The sequence below is a fragment of the Desmodus rotundus genome, chromosome 2 (genome assembly GCF_022682495.2).
Source record: "Desmodus rotundus isolate HL8 chromosome 2, HLdesRot8A.1, whole genome shotgun sequence".
NCBI lineage: Eukaryota > Metazoa > Chordata > Mammalia > Chiroptera > Phyllostomidae > Desmodus > Desmodus rotundus.
The window spans coordinates 117,002,591-117,024,383 of NC_071388.1; the positions used below are offsets into that span (position 1 = coordinate 117,002,591).

The following is a 21,793-nucleotide window of genomic DNA, read 5'->3' on the forward strand; positions in this document are numbered from 1 at the left end:
ACTAAACTATAAGGAGCAAACTGATGAAGCAGAGACAATTATTCATTCTCTGATTCAACATAGTACATATTGGTAACATCAAGTGTGATGCGGGACAAGCATTTTGTCTTCATTATGTTCCACCTTAGCAGCAAACATATTACAAATAAAGCCATCTAACACTGAAAAGATGATACATTAAACACAATTCAGCTTTAAATGAATTCTATTTAAATTAACCATTCTGTAGTAATTTTACACAGGGACTAATTTGGTATGAGTTGGATTTTTACATGATCACATGACAAAAAAAGCTGTTGAATGCCTAATAATTTCTATATAATCAGACAGAAGAAAAACTATGAAATCATTTCCTCCTGGTTAAAGGGATCATCTTTAAGTATCCACCAGACTTTTGGTCAAGATGGAGGTATAGGTAGATAAGCTTCACCTCCTCGTGCAACCACAGAAAACATTACAACTAGATCTCAAAACAAGTAACACAGAACTGTCAGAAAATTGAGTTGCATGGAAGTCTGACAAGCAAGGACTTAAAGAAGTCACATTCATCCAGATGGGTTGGAGGGGTGGAGTCGTGGACACGGACAGAGAGGCACGGAGACTGTAGCGCGGAGAGGCAGCAGTGGTGGCAGAATGGATGGTCCCACATTCACTTATGCTGGATAAAAATCAGGGGGGATACCTTGGGAGTGAGTGACCCCAACCTCAGACCAGACTGCACAGTCCAGGGTTCTAGCACCAGGAAGATAAATCTGGCTGTAAAAACTAGTTGGGGGGGGGGGTGTTGGGGCAGCAGAAGAAACTGCCAGATTTTCAGGAGACTGTTTAAAGGGCTCGGAGGGACTTATAATATCCACAAACCTACCCACTCTGGGATTCAGCACCAGTGCAACAGGGCAACCCCAGTTGCATACAGGAAGTAGGAGAAGTGACTGGAAATGGAGTGAGTGCTAGGCAAACCTCCAGAATCCAGGCAGCAGCATTGTCTCCTCTCCGAGACCTCCCCCAACACAGAACCAAAAAGTGGTGAAGGGGGTTGCCCCACCATGGCATTTACCTAAGACTGCACCCCACACAACTTACAGGTGTCTTTTCTACAATAGGCCACCTATTAAGACAAGGAGTCAAAGCAGCTCTACCTAATACACAGAAACAAACACAGGGAGGTGGCTAAACTGAGGTCACAAAGAAATATGGCTCAAATGAAAGAACAGAACAAAACCCCAGAAAAAGGACTAAATGAAACAGAGATAACCAACCCATCAGATGCAGAGTTCAAAACACTGTTGATCAAGATGCTCAAATAACCCACTGAGTATGGCAACAACATAAAATGAAACTTACACTACATGAAATAAAGAAAAATCTTCAGGGAACCATCAGTGGAGGGGAGGAAGTCACAATACAAATCAACAATTTGTAACATAAAGAAGAAATAAGCATTCAATGAGAATGGCAAGAAGAAACAAGAATTCAAAAAAAACCCCCAAACCCTGAGGATAATGTAAGGACCCTCAGGAACATCTCCAAACATACCAATATCTCAATCATAGGGATGCCAGAAGGAGAAGAGGAAGAGCAAGAGGTTGAGAATTTATTTGAAAAAATAATAAAAGAATACTTCCCTATTTGGCAAAGGAAATAGACATACAAGTCCAGGAAGCATGGAGAGTCCCAAATAAGTCGGACCCAAAGAGGACCACAACAAGACACATCATAATTGAAATGCCAAAGTTTAAAGATAAAGGGAGAATCTTAAAAGTAGCAAGAGAAAAGCAGAGAGTAACCTACAAAGGAGTATCCATAAGACTGACAGCTACTTTCTCAAATGAAACTTTGCAGGCTAGAAGAGACTGGCAAGAAATATTCAAAGTGATGACAAGCAAGGACCTACAAGCTACATTACACTATCCAGCAAAACTATCATTTAGAATGGAAGGGCAGATAAAGTGCCTCCCAGGAAAGATAAAAGTAAAGGAGTTCATCATCACCAAGCCATTATTACATGAAATGTTGAAGAGACTTCTACTGAAGAAAAAGAAGACCAAAACTATGAACATTGAAATGGCAACAAATTCACAACTATCAACAACTGGATCTAAAAAAATAAACTAAGCAAATAACCATAACAGGAACAGAATCACAGATAGGGAAATCATTTGGAGGGTTACCAGTGGGGAGGAGGAAGGAGGAGAATGGGGGAATAGACGCAGGGATTAAGAAGCATAATTGGTGGGCACAAAATAGACAGGGGGAGATTCAGAATAATATACGAAATGGAGAAGCCAAAGATCTTATATGCACAACCCATGGGCATGAACTAAGCAGCGGGGATTGCTGTAGGGAATGGGGCATACCAGGCAGAGTGGGGCAAAAGGGGAAAAACTGGGACAACTGTAGTAGCATAATCAATTAAAAATATACATATTTTTTAATATCTACCAATTAACTCAGTGGCTTTCTCCATTGGCTAAACATTAGAATCAAATGTGGAGCTTTGAAGTAATACTGATTTCCAGAGCTGATCTCAGACAATAATATCAGTAGTTCTGGAGGTAGTTTTCTGGCACTGGTAGTTTTTAAAACTTTCCAGGTGATGAGAATCACTAATTCAACACTAATCTCAAATTTTTCCATATTCATTTACTTGCCATCTCCTGGTTTCTTTGTGCTTCAAAATGATTTAATACTAAATTTTAACATAATGGCGTTGAGACCACAAATGCTTTAGTTTATGCTGATAAATTAATACTGTTGGGTTTGGCTTTGTTGCTCTTGAAACAAAGCTTATTCTGCTACATCTGTTTGGTGGAGAAACACCCTGAGATTGCAGGATAAACTATTTTTTTGTTTTGGGGGATAAGATATCTTTTAACAATTTACTACTTATAACAATTCAACTATGTGAATTAGGATTTTCACATTACAACCAAAAGAAAATAAAGAATAAATTGGCTACCAAGATTCAAAGATCTTAATTTTTAACATCAACACACTCAATTTTCAGTGACTTTGAGCAAATGACATAAAACTGAACTGAGTCTTATTAATGAAACCTTCACACTATGCAAGAATTTCTTCTGTCACAACTTCAACAGCATTCAAGCTCCACTTGAATACCTTCTGTAATAAGGCAGTCATTCACTGCTGAGTATCTACTTCTGAAATATGGCAGAATAACATTAAAAAATTCCTTCCTATCCTGAATCCAAATCTGCTTCCCTACATTTTCAAATTGCTGATTCAAGATTCCCCAATAAGGTACCATAAAATAAATTCTTTACTATATCAGGTTTTCAAATCTTTGAAGAGTTATTATATCTCATTTGATTTTTTTCTTTTCTAGGCATCCCTAGTCCATTCTACCACACTCCCCCAAAGCAACACAATTTCCTAGAAAGTATGTACAAAATAAATGTTGTTTGCTAATATAACACAATTGCAACACTAAAACAACTTTCTAAATTCATATAATGGTCATAAAATGGAATGTAAATAAAATCAGTACTACAATTTCTATAATAGAGACTTCTTATTTTAACCCTGGAAATACTCCGTATGAAGCTAGCCCTGCTTCTGGTTGAATCTAAATTTTGATGGCCTTGGTTTCTTGTCTCACATACTTCTACTGACAAAGAGTAATCACTGCTAACGAAAGGCCGCGTTCGGGAGAGGGCTGTAAAAACTGGAAACTAACCAGAAGAAATTATGGCAGAGAAAGTATAAGACAAATATTAATGGAGGATGTTTTCTTAATCCAACAACTAATTACCACCTTTAAAATAAAATTAGAATATTATTCTGAAATTACCAACATAATAAGTCAAAACTAATTTTTGTTTCCCTGACCTCAGATTCATAAGAACAATTCAAACATCGCAGATGTCAATACAAACATAACACCTTGAACATATCAGAACTTTTGTTTAACTATGTATTTGTAGTGCTTACTAAGAGAACAAAACAACAAACTTTTAATGCCACTTACCACTAGTACTTCTGCATGTCCTATTAACCAGAAGCACAGTGTAACTTTTCATTAACACCTCCTACCTCTAAATTCCTAAATACTACTGTTGTATTCTATATTCTTCAAAGAAAACAGCATTGTCAATGGCAATTACCTATGACATGTTTACAGACGGTGTCTAATTTTACTGATAGGAATCATAATTGACAAGGCCCACATATACATGAGCTGCTTTTAAATGAACATAGATTACACCAAGATGCAATAGAAACCTTATGTTTAAAGACAATTCATATTTTAATTTCAAGCCAAATTCACAAATACATAGAGATTTTCAAAATGCAGTTTATTGCCATTAACTGTGGATGTGTTGTAGCTTCAAGCAAGTTGCCAAAGGCCAGGCATGGACAGTGTCTGACATGGGTCTGTGCCAGAGGCCATCCCAAGGAGCCCAGAACAAACAAACCAAATGGCCAGCTTCAGACAACATTGAAAGAGGATCCCGAAACTTCACAAACAGCATGTTCAAAGACATCGCAGAAGGCACTAAAGTCTGCTGAGGCAAATTTTGCTTTTTTCTTTGTTTCTTCTCTACTTCTTTTTTCTCCTTTTTCTTTTTTCTTTTCTTATTCTTCTGTTTTGATTTTCTTTTTTTAATTCTTTTTAAATTTAAATTTATTATATATATATTTTTATCTTTTATTTCTATTTATTTTCATTTATTTATTTAGTTAGTTAGTTGTCCTTTTCCTTCCTTCCTTTCTTTTTTCTTCAAAGCATGAGCACAGTGCCTTGCATGCTGTGGTTGGCATTGAGCCTCACAGTGAGCCAACCTGAGGATTGATCCCACACACAAATGGGACAACAGTAATCAAAACTCAGTTACAACAGGAGGGCCCACAAGAGACATTCCTAGAGCATGCAGCACAGGAGATCAAGGAGACTACACCATTTGGACCAACAGGTCACCCACTACATAAGACCACCCCATGGAGGCTGGGAGTCAGCAGATCTATCTAATACATAGTACTGAATACAAACAGACAGCCAAAATGGGGAGACAAAGAAACAAGTCCCAAATAAAGAAACACAAAAATCTCCAGAAAAAAAGCTAAATAAAATGGAGGCAAACAATCTATTAAATACAGAGTTCAAATTGATAGTTATAAGTATGCTCAAGGAACTTAGTGAGAACTACAACAGCATGAAAAGAGACATAGAAACCATGAAAAAGAACCAGTCTGTGAAAAACAGTATGGAATTTCCTCAAAAGACTAAAAATGGAACTGCTTTTTGACCCAGCAATTCCACTGCTGGGATTATACCCTAAGAACCATGAAACACCAATTCAAAAGAACCTATGCATTCCAATGTTCATAGCAGCACAATTTACAATAGCCAAGTGCTGGAAGCAACCTCGGTAAATGAGTGGATGAAAAAACTATGCTACATTTACACAATGGAATATTATGCAGCAGAAAGAAAGAAGGAGCTCCTACCCTTCGTGACAGCAGGGATGGAACTGGACAGCATTATGCTAAGTGAAATAAGCCAGGCAGTGAAAGACAAATACCATATGATCTCACCTATAAGTGGAACCTAATCAACAAAACAAACAAGAAAGCAAAATGTAACCAGGGACATTGAAATTAAGAAAAAACGTAGAGTAACCAGAGTGGAGGAAGGAGGAGAATAACAGGGAAAAGAAGGGAAAGGGTCGTCAAAGAACATGTATAAAAGACGGATGGACAAAGCCAAAGGAGGGTAACATTGAGTGTGGGAGGCAGGGGTGGGTGGAGCAGGGCAGAGTGGTGGGGGTGGGAAATGGATACAACTGTACTTGAACAACCATAAAAAAAAGAAATAAAAAGAATAGTACACAGAAAAATGATTGTGCATGAATAATAAAATAAATTAAAAGAAAAAAAACAGTCCAAAATGAAAAAATACCATATCTGACATCAAGAAAACACTGGAAAAAAATTAAAAGTACATTGGATGAAGCAGAGGTTCGAATCATCGATTTGGAAGACAAGATAAAAAACAAAACAAAACAAAACACAGCAACAAAAAGAAAAAAGAATGAAAATAGTTTAAGGGAACATGGAAACAACATAAGCATAACAATACTCGCATCACAGAAGGAGAGGGACAGTAAGGGATTGAGAAGCTATTTCAAAAAATATGACCAATAACTTCCCTAACCTGGTGAAGGAAAAAGACACACAAGAACCCAAAGAGGCCCACACCAAGACATACCATAATTAAAATGGTAAAGGTTAAAGACAGAGAGAATCTTAAAAGCAGCGAGAGAAAAGCAGATATTTACCCACTAGGGAGCTCCCATAAGACTGTCAGCAGGTGTCTCAATAGAAACATTTCAGGTGAGACTGGATTGGCATGAAGTATTCAAAGTGATGTAAAGCAGGGATCTAAAACCAAGACTACTTTACCTAGCAAGGCTATCATTTAAAATTGAAGGAGAAATAAAGAGCTTTCTAAACACAAAAAGCTGAAGGAATTTGTTACCAACAAACCATTATTACAACAAATGTTAAAGGGCCTGATTTACGAGTAGAAGAAGAAGGGAAAAAAAAGAACAGAGTTAAAAGATAAAATGGCAATAAATACATACCTATCAATAATCACTTTAAATGTAAATGGCTTAAAAACTCCAATCAAAAGACATAGGGTAGCTGAATGGATAAAAAAGCAAGACCCATATACAGGGTGGGGCAAAAGTAGGTTTACAGTTGTGAGTATGCAAAATCAGAGTTTATTCTTTTGTTTGTTTGTTTGTTTAACTTTTTACTTTTTCATTTCATTTTTTCCATCACCATTTTATTCCCTATACCTCCCTCCCCTTCTGCAATCACCACACTGTTGTCCAAGTTCAAGAGTTCTTTTCAGTGTATTCTTGTATTATTTTTTATTAATTATTGTATTATTCTTCCCTATGACCATCTATAAACCTACTTATGCCCCCCCCCAGTATATGCTTTCTACAAGAGACACACCTCAGAACAAAAGATGAACACACACTAAAAGTAAAGGGGAGGGAAAGGATATTTCATGCAAATGGAAGTAAAAAAATGCTGGGGTAGCAATACTTATATCTGACAAAATAGACTTCAAAACAAAGGCTATAGTAAGAGACAAAGAAGGACACTCCATAATGATAAAGGGAACAGTCCAACCAGAGGATATAACTCTGGTTAACATTTATGCACCCAAGATAGCAGCATCTAAATATGTAAAGTAAAGCCTGATGTACATAAAGAGAAAGATGAACAATAGGAGATTTTAATATCCTCTTGCTCTCTGTTTCCCTTCCTCTTTCTAAAAATCAATAAAAACCTATCCTGGGGTGAGGATTAAAAAATAAGAAATAAAAACATCAATGAAACCAAGAGCTTGTTCTTTGACAAGATATAAAAGATAGGCAAAATTTTTACCAGACTCATCAAGAAAAAAAGAGAGAGGATCCAATATACATAATCATAAAAAAGAAGTAACAACTAACACCAAATAAATACAAAGGATTGTAAAAGAATATTACAAACAACTATATGCCAACGAATTGGACAATCTGGAAGTAATAATACATTCCTAGAAACATGCCATTTTCCAAAACTGAATCAAGACGAATCAGAGAATCTGAATAGATAGACTACAACTGATGAAATTAAAGCAGTAATCAAAAAACTCCCAACAAATACAAGTGCTGGACTGAATGGATTCACAAGGAAATTTTACCAAACATTCAAAGAAGGGCTAACACCTATCCTTCTTAAACTATTCCAAAAAATTCAAGAGGAGCAAAAATGCCCAAGCTCATTTTGTGAGGCCAGCATTATTGTAACTCCAAAACCAGATAAAGACACCGTAAAGAAAAAAAAAAATACTGTTTTTTCAGCATTGTTTCCTCTTGGACCCCTCCCCCACATATAGCTCCACAACACAGCAATGGTGGGTTGCCCCATCCTGGTCAATACCCAAGGCTACACCCCTTATTATGGGACAGGCATTCCTAGACCAAGAAATATGGCCCAAATGAAAGAACAGATCAAAGTTCCAAAAACAGAACTAAGTGATGAGAGATAGCCAACCTATCAGATGCAGAGTTCAAAAAACTGGTAGTTAGGATGCTCACAGAAATGGTTGAGTATGGTCACAAAAAAGGAAAAAATGAAGGCTATGAAAAGTGAAATTAAGGAAAATATATAGGAAACCAACAGTGAAGGGAAGGAAACCAGTACTCAAATCAATGATTTGGACCAGAAGTAAGAAATAAACATTCAATCAGAACAGAATGAAAAAAGAATTCAAAAAAAATGAGGAGAGGCTCAGGAACCTCTGGAACCACTCTAAACGTTCCAACACCCAAATTATAAAGAGCCAAAAGGAGAAGAGGAGAGCAAGAAATTGAAACCTTATTTGAAAACATAATGAAGGAAAACTTCCCTAATCTGGCAAAGGAAAAAGACTTCTAGGAAGTCTAGGAAGCTCAAAATCCCAAACAAGTTGGACCCAAGGAAGCACACACCAAGGCACATCATAATTACATTACCTAAGATTAAAGATAAGGAGAGAATCTTAAAAGCAGCAAGAGAAAAGGAGATAGTTACCTACAAAGGAGTTCCCATAAGACTGTCAGCTGAATTCTCAAAAGAAACCTTGCAGGCAAGAAGGGGCTGGCAAGAAGTATTCCAAGTCAAGAAAGGCAAGGACCCACATCCAAGATTACTCTATCCAGCAAAGCTATCATTTAGAATGGAAGAGCAGATAAAGTGCTTCCCAGATAAGGTCAAGATAAAGGAGTTCATCATCACCAAGCCCTTACTATATGAAATGTTAAAGGGACTTATCTAAGAAAAAGAAGGTGATCAAAAATATGAACAGTAAAATGACAACACACTCAACTATCAACAACCAAGCCTAAAAAATAACAAAACCAAAAATGAACTAAGCAAACAACTAGAACAGGAAGAGAATCACAGAAATGGACATCACATGGAGGGTTATCAGTGGGGAAGGGTAGGGACAAGAATGGGGGCAAAGGTACAGGGAATAAGAAGCATAAAAGGAAGGTACAAAATAGACAGGGGGAGGTTAAGAATAGTATGGGAAATAGAGAAGCCGAAGAATTTATATGTACAACCCATGGACATGAACTAAGGTGAAGGAATGTGGGTGGGAGTGGGGGTACAGGGCAGTGGGGAAGAAAGGGGAGAAAAAGATAATTGCAATAGCATAATCAATAAAATATATTAAAAATATATATGAAAAACTTATACAACACCAAGAAAACAAATAATCCAATTTTAAAAAATGGGTAAATGACCTCAACAGACACTTCTCCAAAGAATACATACAGATGGCCAACAAACACATGTATAAAATGGTCAATGTTACTAATCTTCAGAGAGATGCAAATTAAGATCACAATGAGATATCATCTCATACTGCTGGAGTGGCTATCAACAATAAAGCAATAAACAGCAAGTGCTGGCAAGGGAGTAGAGAAAAGAGAACCCTAGCACACTGTTGTTGGGAATGCAGACTGGTGTAGCTACTGTGGGAAACTATGCAATTTCCTCAAAAAATCAAAAATAAAACTGGCTTGCCCTGACTTTTGTGGCTCAGTTGATTGGGTGTCATCCTGCACAGTAAAGTGTTGCCAGTTTGATTCCCAGTCACGGCACATACCTAGGCTACAGGTTCGGTCCAGGTCAGGACACGAACAAGAAGCAAGCGATCAATGTTTCTCTCTTCTGTTGGTGTTTCTCTCCTTCCCTTCCCCTCTCTCTCTCTTAAAAAAAAAAAAAAGAAAAGAAAAGAAAAGAAAAGAAAAGAAGCTCTCTTGACTCAGCAATCCAGCTGCTGGGAATATATGCTAAGAATCCTGAAACACCAATTCTAAAGAACATATGTACTTCTATGTCTACTGCAGTTTTATTTACAATAGCCAAGATCTGGAAACAGCCCAGTGTCCATCAGTAGAGTAGTAGATAAAAAAAACTGTGGTACATTTACACAATGGAATACTATGTGGCTTTAAAAATGACAGAAATCTTACCTTTTATGACAAAATGGATGGATCTGGAGATTATTATGCTAAGTGAAATAAGCCAGTCAGAAAAAGACAAGTACCATATAATCTCACTTATATATGGAATCTAATGAACAAAACAGAAACAGAGTAATGGACACATGGAACAGACTGACAGCTGTCAGAGGGGGACTGATGAAAGAAGGTGAAGGGATTAGCCGAAGATCATATACGCATAACCCATAGACGCAGACAACTATGTAGTGATGGCCAGAGGGAATGTGGGTTGGGGATGGGTGGAGGTAAACAAAAAGGGAGAAAATGTGAACATGTGTAATAGTGTCAATGATTAAAAAATAGATAATGTATCATTTCTTTCTAACCTTTTAAAAAGTTAAAGAAAGCAACTTTCTTTCTGGATTATTTATTTTTGTGGGTCTGTACAACAACAGTCTTCATTACAACAAAATATCTTCTAGGAGCTAATGGGAAGTCCTAACATGTATTCAATCCTGTGAAAAGGCAAGTTTGAACATTTGTAAATATTTAATGATTTATAAATGATACAAACGTTTAATGGTCTCAGTTATACAATCTGAAATATCTCAATGCATCCTTAAGCAGAAGCAAGAAGGTATAACTCTTTTACATTAAATTTTAAAATTCAACTATTACATAAAATATTCTTGAAGGAACTGACTTAAATAGCTCATTTAAAAGGGAGGTAAAATAAAAAGATGACACTGATGTTTTACAGAACATTTACTTACTTCTGCCTTCAACTTCATTTTCCTCTAATCCAGTTTGCCTGGGGGCTATGTTAATTTCATCTGGTGATTGCGAAGTTTTCACAGTATCAGGTGTCCCAATTACATCATCAATGGTTGTTTCCAATAAGGCTGGACTATCTAGCAAATCAATATTCAGAGGCAAGCTGTAAAGGTAACAGAAAACTTACTTAGACCAAGAAATTTATCATAAAAAGAATTTAAAATAGTTAACAAAAATCTTTGTTGGAAAAAAGTTCATATGAGTTCATATCCCAACTAGTTTATTCATTTGACAAAATGTTTTGGGCAGATTTTTCTTCCATCCAGGATGGAATAAATGGCACTGAATTTCACTTCCTACTTGAAAAAACCTAACAGGTGTGGGGGGTACTGTTTTCAAGACATCAGGTATCAGGAAACAAAGGATGGTGATTGTGAAATTTGGGAAGCAAATGAGGTGAGCCCTACGATGGCCTTGAGAGAATTTCCATGCCATGGTGCAGAGAGTGTGATGTGAGACAGAGCAAGAGGACTCCCTTAGTCCTCTTCTCAATTAAGAAGATGAAGCTAAGAGTCCAGGATCAAGGCAGCTAGAGTTCACAGAACAGAGTACCAGACAGGAGAGAGCAGCACTTCAAAAAGAGAATTTTGGAGATCTGCAGAAGTTCCCCCTCTCAAGTATTCGGCAGAGTACTGATCAGAGAATGTGTGTGAGGAAACTCTGTGAGGCTAAGGAAAGAACCATTCAAAAGGACTTCTTCGTTCCCTTTGGATGGGGAAAGTACCAGTGGCATTCACACCGGCCCATGGTGCGTGTTTCTAAAAACGATAAAAACACATAATTCACAGGGCATTGAGTATTCAGGAAGGTCTTTCCTAAGGAGTAGAAAATAACTAACTTAGACTGAGCATGACAACAAGCCCCCCTACCACATCATAAAAGAAAGACCCCCCAAAGGATCAAATTGTTTGCAAATAACCTAACTGCATCCTAAAACAAAGCTGAAGAAGGTTTAGAGGAATATAAAGTTATCTAGCATCAGGCAGGAAAGTTAAATTTGTTAGGTGAAGAACTTGATAGAATGTCAAGCATTCACTCGAAGATTACCAGAAAGTAAAGAGGCAGAAAAAGACATCCCATACCAAAGAGAATAATCAACCAATAGAAACTGAATAGAATTAGCAGAGAAGGACATTAAACAGTTATTATAACTGTATTCCATATGATCAAAAAAGTTAAGCAGAGACATGGAAAATATAAAAAAACAAATCAAACTTCTACTGCTGAAAACTACAATATTTGAGGTGTAAAATATATTAGATGGAATTGACAACAGATTAACATTAAAGTACTGTATTTGAAGACATAGCAACAGAAACTATCGAAAATAAAGCACACAAAGAATCCCCCAAAATGAAGAGTATCATTTAGCTGTGGGACAACTTCAAGTAGATTACTGTACAGATATTGGAGTTCCAACGTGGGGGTGGAATAGAACAAATATCTAAAGAAAAAATTGTGGGGAGAAAGAAGATGGCAGCTGAGTAGGTGGGAGCTGAGCCTACTTGTTCATGCACCTAACTGGGACACTTAGCTGATCTTCTGAAAAACAAAGTGACAGCCAACAGAACTTTAGCTGATTTGAAGTTTGGAAGCCAAAGTGTGAAGAGGCCACTTCAAAACGGGCAGTAAGGAGGTTGTATAGGCAGACAGGGAAAGTCCTGGTGCCAGAAACCACAGCTGCCGCAGTGAAAACATCGGAGGAGAGCAGGTCAGTGACAGCAGCCTAGCGGCTCCCTCCCCTCCCAGGGCGGGCAAATCACAGAGACTTTTTTCAAAAGGGGAACTGAGGTGTGCTGGGCAGGGACCTTGTACATGCAGCTGCCCAGCCAACAAGGAGGGAGGATTGTGGGCGCAGTTTGCTCCCACTCAATGCACCTTGCGGAATGATGAAAGGGGTGCAAAGCAGTCGTTTATCAGTACCAGCCTGGCGCAGAGTGGAGACTGCGTGCTGCACAGTGCTCTGAGGGCAGTGGGCTGGAAACTGGCCACGTGATTATTGCAGCTCAGACTGAGGCCCCTTCCTTGGAGGGACCACCAACTGGGGAGGGGCTTCTTGGGGAGGGGATCAGTTTCCCTCCCTCTTCCCACTCAATAACATTTCGCCCTTATAGTCACCTCATTCCCTTTGTCATATCTTATAATATTTCAAATGTCTCTTCACTTTCATTAATTTTTGCTCAATTGCAGTCGAGATTGCTGATGTGGTAGAGGGGTTCTTTTTGCTGGCGTAGGTTTTATTGTTTGGTAATCCTGTTTTGTTAACCAACACCTGTACAACAGCATATAAGACAAGGTAGGAGTTGTGACTACCAGTAAGTCTACTGGAGGGGAGAACCCAACGACAAAGAAGCTACCAACAGGTACAACAGGAGAACTGACACAAAGAGAAGATAGAGCAACCCTAGAGCGTCCAGACAAGGAGATCAAAAAGGATGCACCACTGAGTCCCACAGAACTCCTATCACAGAAGCCCACCCCATGAAGACAGGCAGGCAAAGCAAAGCACCCTGAGAAGCAGAAAAAAACCCCAAAAGAGTCACCTAAAATGGGGAGACACAGAAAGAACCCCCAACTGAAAGGAAAGAAGGAATCCCCAGAAAAAGAGCTAAAGGAAATTGAGGCAAGCAATCTATCAGACAGAGTTCAAAAACAATGGTTAAAAGGATGCTCAAGGAACTCAGTGACAACTACAAGGAACTGAGTGGGAAATACCACAGCACGAAAAAGGAAATAGAAACTATAAACAAGAACCAGGAAGAAATGAAGAATACAATATCTGAAATAAAATATACAGTAGAGCCCTAGCTGGTGTGGCTCAGTGGATTGAACACCAGCCTACAAACCAAAGGGTTGCAAGTTCAATTCCCAGTCAGGTCACATGCCTGGGTTGCGGGCTAGGTCCCCAGTAGGGGTGCACTAAAGGCAACCACACATCGCTGCTTCTCTCCCTCTCTTTCTCACTCCCTTCCCCTCTGTCTATAAATAAATAAAATCTTAAAAAAAAATACAGTAAAAGGAATTACAAGTATGCTGGATGAAGCAGAGGACTGAATCAGTGAACTGGAAGACAAGGTAGAAAGAAATACCCAGGTAGAGCAACAGAATGTAAAAAGACTCAAAAAGTATGAGAATAGTTTAAAGGAACTTCAGGACAACATGCAATGTAACAACATTCACGTCACAGGAATACCAGAAAGAGAAGAAAAGGAGCAAGGGATAGAAAAACTGTTTGAAAAAATGACAGAAAACTTCTCTAACTTGGAAAGGAGAAAAGCCATACAAGTTCAGGAAGCAGAGAGGGTCCCAATCAAGATGAACACAAAAAGGCCCACTCCGAGACACATCATAATTAAAATGTCACATTATAAAGGCAAAGAGAGAACCTTAATAGCAGCAAGGAAGAAATAGGAAGTAACATACAAGGGAGCCCCAGTAAGGCTAGCAGCTGACTTCTCAATGGAAACACAACCGACCAGAAGGGAGTGGCAAGAAACATTCCAAGTAATGAAAAGCAAAGTCCTGCAACCAAGACTATTCTACCCAGCAAGGCTGTCATTTAAAATGGAAGGCAAAACAAGGAGTATCCCAGACAAACGAAAGTTAAAAGAATACACTTCTGGTCAAACCAGCACATCAAGACATGCTAAATGGAGAGAGAGAGAGACAGGAACACAGGTACAAAAGGAAAAAATAGCAATGAGTAAGTATGTATGAACAGTAACCTGTAAATGGATTAAATGCTCCAATCAAAAGACAGAATAGCTGAATGGATGAGAAAACATGACCCACACATATGCTGGCTACAAAAGACCCACTTAAGGACAAAAGACCTACACAGACTGAAAGTAAAGGGCTGGAAACAAATATTCCAAGCAAATGGACAGGAAAGAAAAGCTGGATAGCAATACTTATATCACACAAAATAGATTTCAAACAAAGGCCATAAAAAAAGAAAAAGAAGGTCATTTCATAATTCAAAAGGGAAGAATCCATCAGGAAGCTACAAATATTGTAAACATATATGCACTCAACTTAGGACCACCCACATATATAAGGAAAATCTTGGAGGACTTCGATAATGAGATAAACAGCGACACACTTATAGTAGGGAATTTTAACACCCTACTGTCAATAATGGATAGCTCTTCCAACAAAGAATCAACAAGGACCCTGTGGCACTAAACAACACATTAGATCAAATGGGCTGAACTGATATATATAGAATCTTTCACCCCAAAGAAGCAAAATACACATTCTTTTCAAATGCACATGGAACATTTTCAAAGATAGACCACAAAATAGGACACAAAACAAGCCTCAACAAATTCAAGGAAATTGAAATCATATCCAGCATTTTCTTGGATCACAATTGCTTGAAACTAGAAACCAACCTCAAGGAAAAAACTCAAAAACATTCAAATACATGGAGACTGAATAACATGTTATTAAACAATGAATGGGTAAACAATGAGATCAAAGAAGAAATCAAAATCTTCCTAGAAACAAATGAAAAAGAACACACAACAACATAGTAAAGGCAGTCCTGAGAGGGAAGTTCATTGCCATACAGGCATACCTAATTTCAGTGGCTTCAATTTGCATATCTCTGATGGCTAGTGATGCTGAGCATCCTTTCATATGTCTCTGGGCCCTCTGTATGTCCTCACTGTGTATGAGTTCTTCATATATTTTGGAGATCAAACCTTTGTCTGAGGTATCATTGGCAAATACATTTTCGTATACTGTTGGTTCCCTTTTCATTTTGTTGTTTTCTTTAGCTATGCAGAAGCTTTCTAAAATCACAATAAGATACCACTTCATACCAGTCAGAATGGTCATAATAAAAAAAATCAAGAGACAAAAAGTGCTGGTGAGGTTATGGAGAAAAGGGAACCCTAGTACACTGTTCTTGGAACTGCAGACTGGTGCAGCCACTGTGGAAAACAGTATGGAATTTCCTCAAAAAACTAAAAATGGAACTGCCTTTTGACCCAGCAATTCCACTGCTGGGATTATACCCTAATCCCATGAAACCCCATGAACCATGAAACACCAATCCAAAAGAACCTATGCAAATCTATGTTCATGGCAGCACAATTTACAATAGCCAAGTGCTGGAAGCAACCTAAGTGTCCCTCGGTAAATGAGTGGATGAAAAAACTATGCTACATTTACACAATGGAATACTATGCAGCAGAAAGAAAGAAGGAGCTCCTACCCTTCGCGACAGCAGGGATGGAACTGGACAGCATTATTATGCTAAGTGAAATAAGCCAGGCAGTGAAAGACAAATACCATATGATCTCACCTATAAGTGGAACCTAATCAACAAAACAAACAAGCAAGTAAAATAAAACCAGACACATTTAAATTAAGAACAAACTGACAGTAACCAGAGGGAAGGTGGGAGGGGATAATGGAGGGGAAAGGGGAAGGGCTTTCAGGAACAGTATAAAGGACACATGGACAAAACCAAAGAGAGGTAGGATCAAGGGTGGGAAGTAGGGATGGCTGGGGTGGGGGGGAGTGGTGGGGGCAAAATGGAGACAAGTGTACTTGAACAAAAATTTTTAAATGTGAGTAAATAAAGAAATAAAAATGGGCAAAGGACCTGAACAGACACTTTTCCAAGGAGGACATACAGAGGGCCCAGAGACACATGAAAAGATGCTCAGCATCACTAGCCATCAGAGAGATACAAATTAAAACCACAATGAGGTACCATCTCACACCAGTCAGAGTGGCCAACATAAACAAATCAACAAACAAATGTTGTAGAGGATGCGGAGAAAAGGGAACCCTAGTGCACTGTTGGGACTGCAGACTGGTGCAGCCACTGTGGAAAACAGTATGGAATTTCCTCATAAAACTAAAGGAACTGCTTTTCCATACAGCAATCCCAAAACTGCAACTATACCCTATGAATCCTGAATCACCAACTGAAAAGGACCTAGGCATCCCAATGTTCATAGCAGTGTTATTTACAATAGCCAAAGGCTGGAAACAGCCTAAGGGCCCATCAATAAATCAGTGGATAAAAAAACTGGTACGTTTACATAATACTACGCAGAAGAAAGAAAGAAGAAACTGCTACCTTTTGTGACAGTGTGAGTGGAACTGGAGAGCATTATGCTAAATGAAATAAGTCAGGTTGTGAAAGACAAATACAATGTCATCTCACCTAGAATAGAACCTAATCAACAAAGCAAACAAATGAGTAAAACAGAACCAGAGACTTGGAAATAAAGAACAAACTGACAGCAACCAGAGGGGAGGCAGAAGGGGTATAACGGGGAAAGAAGGGGAAGGGAAAAGTAAAGGAACACAAATAGAGGACTCGTGGGCATGGACAATGCGGGGGTTGACTGTGGGAGTGCGGGTGATGGGGTAGGGGAGAGCAAGGGTGAAAAAGGCAGGACAACTGTAGCTGAAAAATAATTTAAAAAAACTAAATTAAAAAAAGAAATAATTGCTGAAGTTTTTTCAAATTTGATGAAAACTGTAAGCTCACAGATCCAAGAATCTCAACAAACCCAAAAAACAAGAACATAAAGACTACGGCGAAGCATATCATAATCACACTGCTTAAAATAATAAAAAGAAAACCTTTAAAGCAGCCAAAGACATTATATGTTCAAAGAAAGATAGAATGATAGCTGACTTCTCATGAGAAACAATGCAAAGTAGAGGACAGTGAAGGAACACCTTGAAAGCACTGAAAGAGCCCTGGGTAGTATGGCTCAATGGATTGAGTACTGGCCTGAGAACCAAAGTGTTGCAAGTTGGATTCCCAGTCTAGGGCACATGCCTAGGTTGTGGGCCAGGTCTCCAGTAGTGGGCATGTGAGAGGCAACCATCCATTGATGTTTCTCTCCCTTTCTTTCTCCCTCCTTTCTCCTCTCTAAAAAAAAATAATTAAATCTTTAAAAAAATTTTTAAAAAGCACTGAAAGAAAAAATATATATCAACCAAAATTGTATAGCCAGCAAAAAAATAAAAGCCTTAAAAAGCAAAGAAAAACCTAAGTGTATGCCAAAAAAATGAAAACATCCATCCACACAAAAATGTATATATAAATGTTCATAGCAGCATTATTCCTAAGAGCCAAAAGTGAAAATAGCTCAAAGACCCATTAACTGAGGAATGGATACATAAAATGTGGTATATCCATACAGTGAAATACTAATCAACAATAAATGGAGTGATGTACTGATATATGCCATCACATAAGTAACCCTTAAAAACATGTTAAGGGACAAAATCCAGACACAAAGTATCACAAAACATTGTATGAGTATATTTATATGAAATGTCCAGACTTAGAATATCCATAAAGACAGAGTAGATTTGTGGCTTCCAAGAGCTTGAGGGGGGTAGGTGAGGAATGGTTATTGACTGCTGTGGTGTAAGGTCTAAAATTAAGATTCAATATTAAGTGCTGACTTGACATACTTCAGCCCCACAGGGCCTCCCAAAAGCCTAACCACGAGTTCCCCTGCTCTCACCAGATATGTCCCCTCAATCCAGTGGAAAAGGTTCCCTATCCAGTCAGTTGTGCTCTCAACTGTACCTTAAGAAGCTGTATTCTACCAGCTTTTTAAGCTAGCAAACTTCACTCCCCTGCCAGTCCATACAATTATTCAAACAGGGTAATCACATCCTCTGGTGGGAACTAGGGATCACCTCCTCCTCATGTTATTATAAATCCTGACTCCCTCAGTCCCTGTTTGTCCACCTTGCTCCCAAGAGCAACACTTATGTGGCCCTATATGTTATGAGGTTTCCCCCTACGTTCAGCTATGAATGTATGTGACCAATAAATTGCTCTCTATCTCACCTGTCCAGTGTCAGGTGCCATGTGTTCCACTACCTTGCAGTATTTGGGGTGGGTGGTTCCTCCCTCACCAACAGGGTAAATAGGGGGTGATGAGAACAAATGCTAATGGGTATGGGTTTCCTTTATTGGGGAACAAAAATGTTGTAAAATAAATTTCTGATAAAGGTTGCACAATCCTATGAAGGTACCAAAAGCATTGACTTGTCCATTTTAAATAGGTGAATGATATGGTATGTGAATTATATCTTCAGTCAGTTAAAAAAAAAGCTGAAATAAACACACTGTCATTCATACAAAATAATTCGTAACTGAAAGACCTGCATTAAAAAAAATGTTAAAGAAACTGACTGGCAGAAGTAAAATGAACACTGTATTATGGGACTTAAAACATATAAAAAAGTAAAATGCTTGACAACTGATAGTAAAGAGGCTGGGTGAGGAGAAATGAAAGTACACTACTATAAGGTTCTCACACACGTGTACAGGAAGTAGTATAATATTTCTTGAAAGCAGACATTGATAACTTAAACTTGTACATGCTAAAGCAAACATGAAAGTAAAATAAACAAAGACTCATAGCTAAGAAGTGAAGAAAGGACATATACAGAATATTTAAAGACACTTGATTAATGAAGGGGACAGAAAGAGAGCAAGACAGGAACAAGAAACATCTGGGACAAATAGAAAACAAATAGCAAAAGACAGACTCAAACTTAGTCATATCAATAATCCCATTAAATGGAAATGGTCTGAACATACCAATCTATAAAAGAAAAACCCCATTATATATGGCCTATATAAAACATAATTTAAATATGAAGAAACAGATTAAACATAAAGGACAGAAAACGATATACCATACAAACACTACTCAATATATTGATATCAAAGCAGAGTTTAGAAACAAAGAACAATATTTAAAATAAAGATGATAATTGGATAAGAACACAGGGGTCATTTAAGAACACAACAATCTGGAGACTTCTGGCCAAGATGGAGGCATAGGTAGATACACTTTGCCTCCTCACACAACCAAAAGAAGGACAACAAATTTAAAAACAAAAAATAACCAGACTGCTAGAAATCGAACTGTATGAAAGTCCCGACCATCAGGGAATTAAAGAAGAAACATTCATCCAGACTGGTAGGAGGGGTGGAGAAGGGCAGCCGGGGTGGAGAGGACTTGTGACAAGGTGGTGGCTGGGCTGGAGGATCAGGGCAGGCGAGGTGGAGGCTGGCAAAGCAGGTGGTGTCACTTTTGCCTGCAGATAAACTGGGAGGAACAACTGGGGAGCAAGACAGACCACACATCACACAGTTCCAGTGCCAGGAAATAAAGCCTTCAAAACCTCTAACTGTAAAAACCTGTGTGGGTTGCAGCAGCAGGAGAAACTCCCAGCCTCACAGGAGAGTTCATTGGAGAGACCCACAGGGTCCTAGAACGTACACAAAACCACCCACCTGGGGTTCAGCACCAGAAGGGCCCAATTTGATTGTGGGTAGTGGGAGAAGTAACTGAAAGCCGGCTGAGGGCTGAGCAAGTGGCATTGCTCCTTTTTGGACCCCACCCCCACATAGAGCACCACAACACTGCAAAGGTGGGTTGCCCCACCCTGGTCAATACCTACGGTTCTGCCCTTACTATGCAATAGGCGTGCTGAGAAAGAAATATGGCCCAAGTGAAAGAACAGATCAAAGCTCCAAAAATAGAACTAAGTGATGAAGAGATAGCCAACCTATCAGATGCAGAGTTCAAAAAACTGGTCATCAGGATGCTCACAGAAATGGTTGAGTATGGTCACAAAATAGAGGAAAAAATGAAGGCTATGAAAAGTGAAATAAAGAAAAATGTATAGGGAACCAACAGTGAAGGGAAGGAAACTGGGTCTCAAATCAATGATTTGGACCAGAAGGAAGAAATAAACACTCAACTAGAACAGAATGAAGAAACAAGAATTCAAAAAAATGAGGAGAGGGTTAGGAACCCCTGGGACAACTTTAAACATCCCAACATCCAAATCATAGGGGTGCCAGAAGGAAAAGAGGAAGACCAAGAAATTGAAAACTTATTTGAAAACGTAATGAAGGAGAACTTCCCTAATCTGGCAAAGGAAGTAAGGAATTATTTCCTGATTTCCAGGAAGTTCAAGAAACTCAGAGAGTCCCAAAAAAGGTGTACCCAAGGAAGCACACACCAAGGCACATCATTACATTACCTAATATTAAAGATGAGGAGAGAATCTTAAAAGCAGCAAGAGAAAAGGAGACAGTTTACCTACAAAGGAGTTCCCATAAGACTACCAGCTGATTTCTCAAAAGAAACTTTACAAGCAAGAAGGGGCTGGAAAGAAGTGTTTAAAGTCATGAAAGACAAGGACCTACATCCAAGATTATTCTATCGATTATTCTATCCCGCAAAGCTATCATTGATAATGGAAGGGCAGATAGAGTGCTTCCCAGATAAGGTCAAGCTAAAGGAGTTCATCATCACCAAGCTCTTATTATATGAAGTGTTAAAGAGACTGAGCTAAGAAAAAGAAGAAAATAAAAAATACGAATAGTAAAATGACAACAAAATCACAACTATCAAAAACTAACCTAAAAAAATACAAAAGCAAAAATGAACTAAGCAAACAACTAGAACAGGAACAGAATCACAGAAATAGAGATCATGTGGAGGGTTATCAGCAGGGAGTGGAAGGGAGGAGAATGGGGGCAAAGGTACAGGGAATAAGAAACATAAATGGTAGGTAAAAAATAGACAGGGGGAGGTTAATAATAGCATGGGAAATGGAGAAGCCAAAGAACTTATATGCATGACCCATGGACATGAACTAAGGTGGGGGAATGATGGTGGGAGGGGAAACGGGGTGGAGAGGAATAAAGGGGAGAAAAAAATGGGACAACTTTTAATACCACAATCAATAAAATATATTTTAAAAAAGAACATAACAATCCTAAATATTTATGAACTTAATGACAGAGCTTCCAAATATGTCAAGCCAAAACTGAAAATAACTGCAATGAGTAATAGGCAAATAAATAATTATGAAGATTTCAGTATTCGTTTCTCAATAATTGATAGAACAATGTGGCAGAA

The 21,793-nt window shown here is 38.4% G+C and overlaps 1 protein-coding gene across 3 annotated transcripts in view; it reads right to left on the reverse strand.

The window, feature by feature from the left end:
- The window catches only part of EPB41L5 (erythrocyte membrane protein band 4.1 like 5), a 166,350-nt gene that overhangs the window by 36,962 nt on the left and 107,595 nt on the right, over positions 1-21,793 (reverse strand). For all 3 annotated transcript variants that reach the window (XM_045203052.2, XM_045203051.2, XM_024569625.3), the window contains exon 17: positions 10,793-10,956. In XM_045203052.2, coding sequence (XP_045058987.1) covers positions 10,793-10,956 — 164 coding nt within the window. The remainder of the gene's footprint in view (positions 1-10,792; positions 10,957-21,793) is intronic.